Source organism: Trifolium pratense, linkage group LG5 (assembly GCF_020283565.1).
Source record: "Trifolium pratense cultivar HEN17-A07 linkage group LG5, ARS_RC_1.1, whole genome shotgun sequence".
In the NCBI taxonomy this organism is placed as follows: domain Eukaryota; kingdom Viridiplantae; phylum Streptophyta; class Magnoliopsida; order Fabales; family Fabaceae; genus Trifolium; species Trifolium pratense.
The window spans coordinates 38539708-38547328 of NC_060063.1; the positions used below are offsets into that span (position 1 = coordinate 38539708).

The following is a 7621-nucleotide window of genomic DNA, read 5'->3' on the forward strand; positions in this document are numbered from 1 at the left end:
CTAGACCGTGCCGATCTTTTTTGCAGCTTATTTGGTTGGCTAGTGTTTGGGTAGTGTGGACAGAAAGAAACCATAGAGTGTTCAGAGGCTCCTCTAGTACCTTGCATCAGATGTTGGACAAGATCAAACTTTTTTCTTATCGGTGGTTAAAGAAGAAGAGTCTTACTTTAGTCTCAAACTACCATAGGTGGTGGTCTAGTCCTTTACTATGTTTGGGCCTTGTATGATTTGACTGGTTTTTCTTTCGGTGACTTGTTGTAAACTTTTGTAGTCTACTTTGGCACACCTTGTGCTGAGAAGGCTGTTTGTTAATATATCTCATTTTAGCTTCTTCAAAAAAAACTTATTATTTTAACATGTATAAGTTTATGCATGATAGAAAAATTCTTTTATATATATTTAATTTGGGTAATGCTAAGAAAATACATTAATAAAAATGGGATCTTGACCATTAACCAAAATAAAGAGCTCTTGACCATTGACCAAAATCACTTAAAAGAGATTTTGACCATTGATCAAAATAAAATGTGATCTTGACCAAAAACAAATCAATTAAAAGGGAAGAGTTAATTTTATGAGAAAGTATGATAATAATTAATTTAATTCTATGTCTTTTTTTTTTCTTCCATGCCTTCCATATTCATGTGCATCACGAAAAATATATAAAGTAGAAGAATATGTGACTGAGCAAAGCATTATACTATTGGAATCCTAATTCACTTACGAGTCAAATACAAAGAGAGAACATTAATAGGGGTATACAAGTAGTAGCTTTCAGTTATAATAAATTGGAAAATCAACAAAATTATCATCAAAGACATTAGTTACTATTAATGTTAAAATATCTATCTATAATGTCAACTTAGAATAGTAATGTAAAATTATCAATGTAAATGTCAACTTACAATAGTAAATCTAAGTTATTTTATTCATAGTTTTAGTAGTATAAATACCACTCTTTGGATCATGTAAAAGACACTTTGAGAGCAATAAGTAATCTCATCCAAACTTCTCCATTCTCTTCATTCTCATAATTAGTATAATATATATTTATAGTATTATAACTACATTAGTAATTTATATCATTATATTAGTCCTTAAAGGATACTTAAATATTTGATTTTCTCAACACGTTATCAACACGATCGTTTCTATCGGAAGTGATTTACCACCACTAGGTATATATCATATATCCTTATTACTTTAATCTTATGATAATTATAATTATTATTCGCCCCGGTTATAGAAAACTGGCAATTTGTCAAGTGATTTATAACTAGAGTGGCTATTATTATTATTATTATTATTATTATTATTATTATTATTATTATTATTATTATTATTATTATTATTATTATTATTATTATTATTATTATTATTATTATTATTATTATTATTATTATTATTATTATTATTATTATCACTACTTTACCCACTTATTATAGAAAACTAACAATTTGTCAAGTACTCTATAATAAGTGTGAATGTTATTATTTAAATTTTGTGTGGAGGTCTAAAATCCCCATAATATCACAAAAGATAATTTTTTATTAATAATACTAATTTCCATGGAGGTGTTCAAAACCCCATCTATATATTACTAATTTTCATACTTAATGGAGGATTAAAAACCCCATATGTATGACTAACTTTTATACTTAATGGAGGTATTCAAAACCCCATCTATATTACTAACTTTCATACTTAATGGAGGATTAAAAACCCCATATGTATGACTAACTTTTATACTTAATGGAGGTATTCAAAACCCTATCTATATTACTAACTTTCATACTTAATGGAGGATTAAAACCTCATATGTATGACTAACTCTTATACTTAATGGAGGTGTCCACAAAACCCCATCTATAATACTAATCTTCATATTAAATGGAAGACTAAAAATTCTCATCTATAATATTGCTAACTTTAATTCTTAATGGAAGATCAAAATCTCAGTCAATAATATTATTTCACGAAAGATTTATAATTAAAATTTTGAAATTTGATATTATTTAAATATTAATGTTATTATCATATATGTTCATTAACTTTATATGTTGTTTCTCTCCATTTGTGCATCTTAAGAGCTAGATAATTTTTAACACACTTAGAATATTTTTACTCATTCCCAACGGTAACAAACAATAAAATTTAACACTTTTCTCATATCTCCTAACGACCACATAACGGTCACATAACGGCCATGAACAGTAAAAGCTTATATTTTTCCACTATCTCCCAACGGCCACAAACCCAACGGTAACGTAACGGACACTTCATAAAATTCACCCTATAAATACTTCACCTTCACTCATAAGTTTTCATACCATTCTCAAACTTTTACTCACATTTCCAAAATGTTTAAATTTTTTCTTATACTTATCACTCTACTTGTCTTTATGTTTTTCATCTTCTGGATCACCAAATATGAAGAATTAGGAGAACCTTTTATAATAGTAACAATATTTGTTGTTTTACCATTACTGGTATTAGCCTGGTTTATTAGCTGATAGAATCATGATTTTTGTAATCATAGCTATTGAATAAAATATTTTTTTCCTTTTTGTCATAGTTTATACATTAAATATTGATTGTGTTCTTTTGTATTTTAGATATAAACATGTCAAACGTTAAACATCATTTCAAAATTCTAAACATAACCGAAGATAATTACATAACATGGAACAACAACTTAACTGAGTACCTTGCATGTGAGGGGCTCGATAAAATTCTAGAAGGAGATAATGCAGGGATGCAAACAGCTGACTCACAGGAATTAGCAATGAAAAAATCGAAAGTAAATCAGATAATTAAACACCACCTTGATGATGGATTACAAACAGAATATTCAAATGCCAAGGATCCCAAAATACTATGGGACAAACTTAAGGCAAGATTTGGACATCAGAGGAAAGTCATGTTACCCTCATTAATGGATCAGTGGAACAAATTAAGGTTCCAAGATTATAAAAGTGTTGTTGCATATAACTCTGCTATGCACCAAATTATTGCACAATTAGAATTTTGCGGCGTGGCTATAACTGAAGAACAGAAATTGGAAAAAACATTTTCAACTTTCCATGCATCCCAAGTATTGTTGCAACAACAATATAGAATGAGGGGATTTACTGAGTATTCTGATTTGGTCGCAGCTCTTTTGGTGGCAGAACAAAACAATGAGTTCTTGATAAAAAACCACCAGACACGTCCCACAGGAACAATAACATACCCCGAAATAAATGCAACAACATTTAATCGTGGGCGTGGTGGCCATAATCGTCATAAAGGACGAGGGGGTAAACTCATTTTGATGGTCGAGGCAGAAATCACGGTTGAAACCACTTTCGTGGTCGAGGTCGTGGACGAGGATATGTGAATAATTATAGGCCTCCTAAATATGACCAAAATAATAAGAATCATCAAGGTAAAGGTAAATATATCCAAGAAGGTCCCTCATGGAACGTGATGATATCTGTTTTAGATGCGGAAAAAATGGACATTGGTCTAAGAGGTGCAGGACACCAGAACATCTGTGTAAAAGATACAGAGCATCTGTAGAAGAAAAGGGAAATGAAGTAAATTTTAATGAAGTTGAACCCAATAATGATACTACCTACCTTGAGGCTGCTGATTTTATTGAACACTCCATGTGACGCCAGTGTAAAATTATTTAAGAACACTGGTGAAAGTATTAGACAGACTGAGTATGCGAGCATCATTGGCAGTCTTAGATATGTCACTGATTGCACTCGACCCGACATTGCATATGACGTAGGACAGCTGTGCCGGTTTACCAATAGACCTGGTAATGAGCACTGGCAAGCTATAAATAGAGTCATGGGATATCTTAAAAAGACCATGCATCTCGGACTACAGTATCTGAGATTTCCTGCTGTACTTGAAGGGTACAATGATGCTGATTGGAACACATTGTCAGATGATTCCAAAGCAACTAGTGGCTTCATATTTAGTATAGCCGGAGGAGCTGTATCATGGAAGTCTAAGAAACAGACCATTTTGGCACAGTCCACTATGGAGTCTGAAATGATAGCACTAGCAACTGCTAGTGAAGAAGCAAGCTGGTTAAGATGCTTGCTATCTGAGATTCCCTTATGGGAAAAACCAATGCCAGCTGTGTTGATCCACTGCGATAGTACCGCGGCTATTGCTAAAATTGAGAACCGTTATTACAACGGTAAAAGACATCAAATAAGAAGAAAGCACAACACCGTGAGAGATTTGCTCACTAAAGGTGCTGTTAGAGTGGATCATGTACGCACTGATGATAACTTAGCAGATCCTTTGACGAAAGGACTAGCTAGAGAGAAAGTCTACAATACATCTGTTAAGATGGGACTAATGCCTACTGCGAATTACTTATGATTGTAACCCAACCTAAAAGACTAGAGATCCCAAGAATTAGGTTTCAATGGGTAAACAACAAGTCGTGAGTAATAGGGAAAGAACATGCAAGAGGCATGTATCCTGAAGCGAAAAGGATGAGTTAATAGAAACTCTTAATGAGATCTATACCCTATGTCAGAGGAGTACCTAGCTTCAGGGGTACTTGAGATAGACTCACCTATATGAATGTGGAACTGAGGCCGGTTCCTATGGAGTTTTGGGGCAAACTCCTAGAGCGTTCACGAAACCGGGATAGTCGTGCAAGGCCATTAATGCACGGGCTTTAGAAAACACCTTAGGAAAAAGTTGTGCGCGGGTTTGAGAAAAATCTGAGATAGAGTTCAAGCAAGCGTCACTCTTGTTAAATCGGGCTCTTACTCGCTATGCAAAGGTTCAAGCATGCGTCACCTTTGCTTATGCACAATCTTATAGAAACGTTTATCGTTATTTCTGAAACAACTTTTTTAAATTCAAGTGGGGGATTGTTGGAACAAGTTAGCAACTTGTATGATGAACTTGGTATAGAAATAAACACAAGTGAAAGAGCTAGAGTGTGTGAATTTGAAAAAGTTCACATTGAGTCCCACATTGGATGGATCACTCACTTTAGTAGTGTTTATATACCTTAAATGCACACCTTGGGGTGTGCCCCAAGGGGTACCTAGCTTTGTAAACGGGCAACCACACACTCATTGTCGAATATCACACGCGCGCCGCCGCCGTCCGTCCGGCTCGGCTCGGGCCGGGTCTAGGCTTGGTGATATATTAGTTTTTAATACCCAGAAAAGAAAAAAATAATTATTTTTTCTTGTGCTAATATGACCGTTTCAAAATTAATTCGCACATGTTTTTTGTGCTTCGACCAAGTCTTGAAACGGCTATATGATGAGTCATCATAACCGTTATGCTGGAATCGAATGGGCCGAATTTCTTGGCCATGTTTTGCTTTGCTGGCTCCCACTTTTTTCTCCTTTCTAGTTCAAATCTTTGCTCTGTAAATACTCTTCAGTTATCACAATTTTATTCATTCCGATTACACAATTCGAAATCTTCTTTCTTCTCTCTTGCTGCTTCAATTCTTACTCGAAAAAAAATTCTTTTTTGTTGTTTCACAGAAAGTGGTTGTTGCCACTTCAAATTGATATTTGTATATAAATATAGACTGGTTTTTTAACATACACTTCAGAGAGTGGTTGTTGCCACTTCGAGCAGCGTAAAAAATTACTATGGAAACTATATCCCTCAGCAGCGTAAAAAATTACTATGGAAACATACACTTCAGGTGCGTTGAATCGAACAAATGGAGCTTTTGGCTACACATTTTCAACCCAACAAAAGCAACGATGAGGAATTTTATATAAGGTATGAATCTCCTCTCTCAAGGGATTGATTATGTAATTGACAATGGTGAAACCCCGCCACAAAAAGCTAACGAATGACCTTTGTTGATGAAACAAATGTATGAAAGAAAGATTGATGATGAACTGTTATCACTAGCACTCTAGCAGTGTATGTGATGGTTTTGGCGATTACTCCCAAGATTGCATGACAATTTGGATGGTTCCATAAAAATGGAGCAGAGTTAACTTTTGCTGACGAGATAAAAGAAAGATATATTGCACCATGAGAAATGTAATTACCGGAATTTAATTATTCTTGCTATTATGTAGTTTTTTTTTATTTCTAACTATTATGTAGTATTATTAACTACTGTACAATAACTGAAAGGTTCACCCCAAATATGAAATTGGGACCAATATTGGTAGTTAATAATACCAGCCTAATTATTGGTCCCAATTTCATATTTCGATATAACCTTTCATCGTAGTTAATAATACTGTAGAGGAGAAAGAATGATTAAATTTGATAATTACTTTCTCATGCTGCAGTACATTTTTTTTATCTCAGTCAGGAATAGTTAAAACTTGTTTTGTCTCATTCTTATGAAACCAAATTGACATGCTTCTCTTGGGAGTAATCACCAAAGCCATCACAACCACTAGTGATAATGCTAGTGATAATGGTTCATGATCAATCTTTCTTTCATACATACATTTGTTTCATCAACAAAGACAATTCATTAGTTTTTGGTGGTGGAGTTTCACATGGCAATTACATAATCAATTCCTCGAGAGAGTGAGAGGCAAAGCTTATAAAATTCCACAAAGTTGTTTCGACTTTCGGGTTGAAAATGTGTAGCCAAAAGCTCCATAACTTCGGTGATTCTAAATATAGTGTTGCGCGACAACGACACTAAGTTTTTGGTTCCATTCAAGTTTCAACGTATCGAATTGTTTGTTTCCATTGTGAATTTTGACGTTGCTGAGAAATAAGAAAAAATGTGCCTAAATGACTCCTACATAGGAGTTAAGATATGATAATATTATGTCTTAATTCAGTGTTTGATGAGATAACATGATATGATAAGTTATAATCTTGAAAACTTATCATATGTCTCTCTAGTTTAAATACTTATACGTCCCTATGAGCTTAGCTCATTCGATAAAAATATCACTTAATTAGTTGAGTTCGAACTCTAAACACCACCCACCCAAAAAACAAAAAAGTATTTATAATAATAGCAACATATTATGATGTAATTGCAGTTTTTTTTTTTTGGTGTCAACACTCTAATTCTTAGGGGAACAAGGTTGCGACAATTCAGAGTTCAGCTGCGAGGTAAACTACATGCATGCACTTTTTGCTTCAAATGAAAGAATGAATATTTAGATCAGAGAATGAATGTTCATTAATCATTACTAGAAGAACGTGATTGTGCGACAATCACATTTACGGAAGTCTTTCCCAAACCAGAGGATACAGGAGCATCCTCCCAATATGAACTGACAAGAAGGATTGCTGAAAGACTTGTAATAAAATTACAGAAAGAAAGAAAAGAAAGACAACTTATGACATTAAGCATTACCGAGGTTAAGAAAATTACTTTTGAAGTAAATAGATTCAAGTGAAATTGTAAGCTGGTGAGGTAAGAGAATACATAGTTGAAAGTCAAAGTGAATATTGTAAGAGTACAAATATAAGGACGAATCAGGGAACTCAAATGGAAAATTTCACAGTTGTGGGAATTGGACTTGTCCACATTTGATGAATTATAATAATAAGATTTTTGTTTAAAAACAAAAGACATGGTGTAAGTGGTGCACAGTAGAACAAACCATTACAATTAAACTGCACTTTTGCTAGAAATGATTCG

At 33.6% G+C, this 7621-nt stretch overlaps 1 protein-coding gene across 1 annotated transcript; it reads left to right on the plus strand.

The window, feature by feature from the left end:
• The first annotated feature begins 2623 nt into the window (after positions 1–2623).
• On the plus strand, positions 2624–3379 carry LOC123886611. Its single transcript, XM_045935916.1, has one exon. The coding sequence runs from the start codon at positions 2624–2626 to the stop codon at positions 3377–3379; it is 756 nt and encodes a 251-aa protein (XP_045791872.1).
• The last annotated feature ends 4242 nt before the right edge of the window (positions 3380–7621 follow it).

Excerpts from the sequence above, each read along its gene's own strand:
- LOC123886611 (XM_045935916.1), top strand. The coding sequence starts at position 2,624 with ATGTCAAACGTTAAACATCATTTCAAAATTCTAAACATAACCGAAGAT.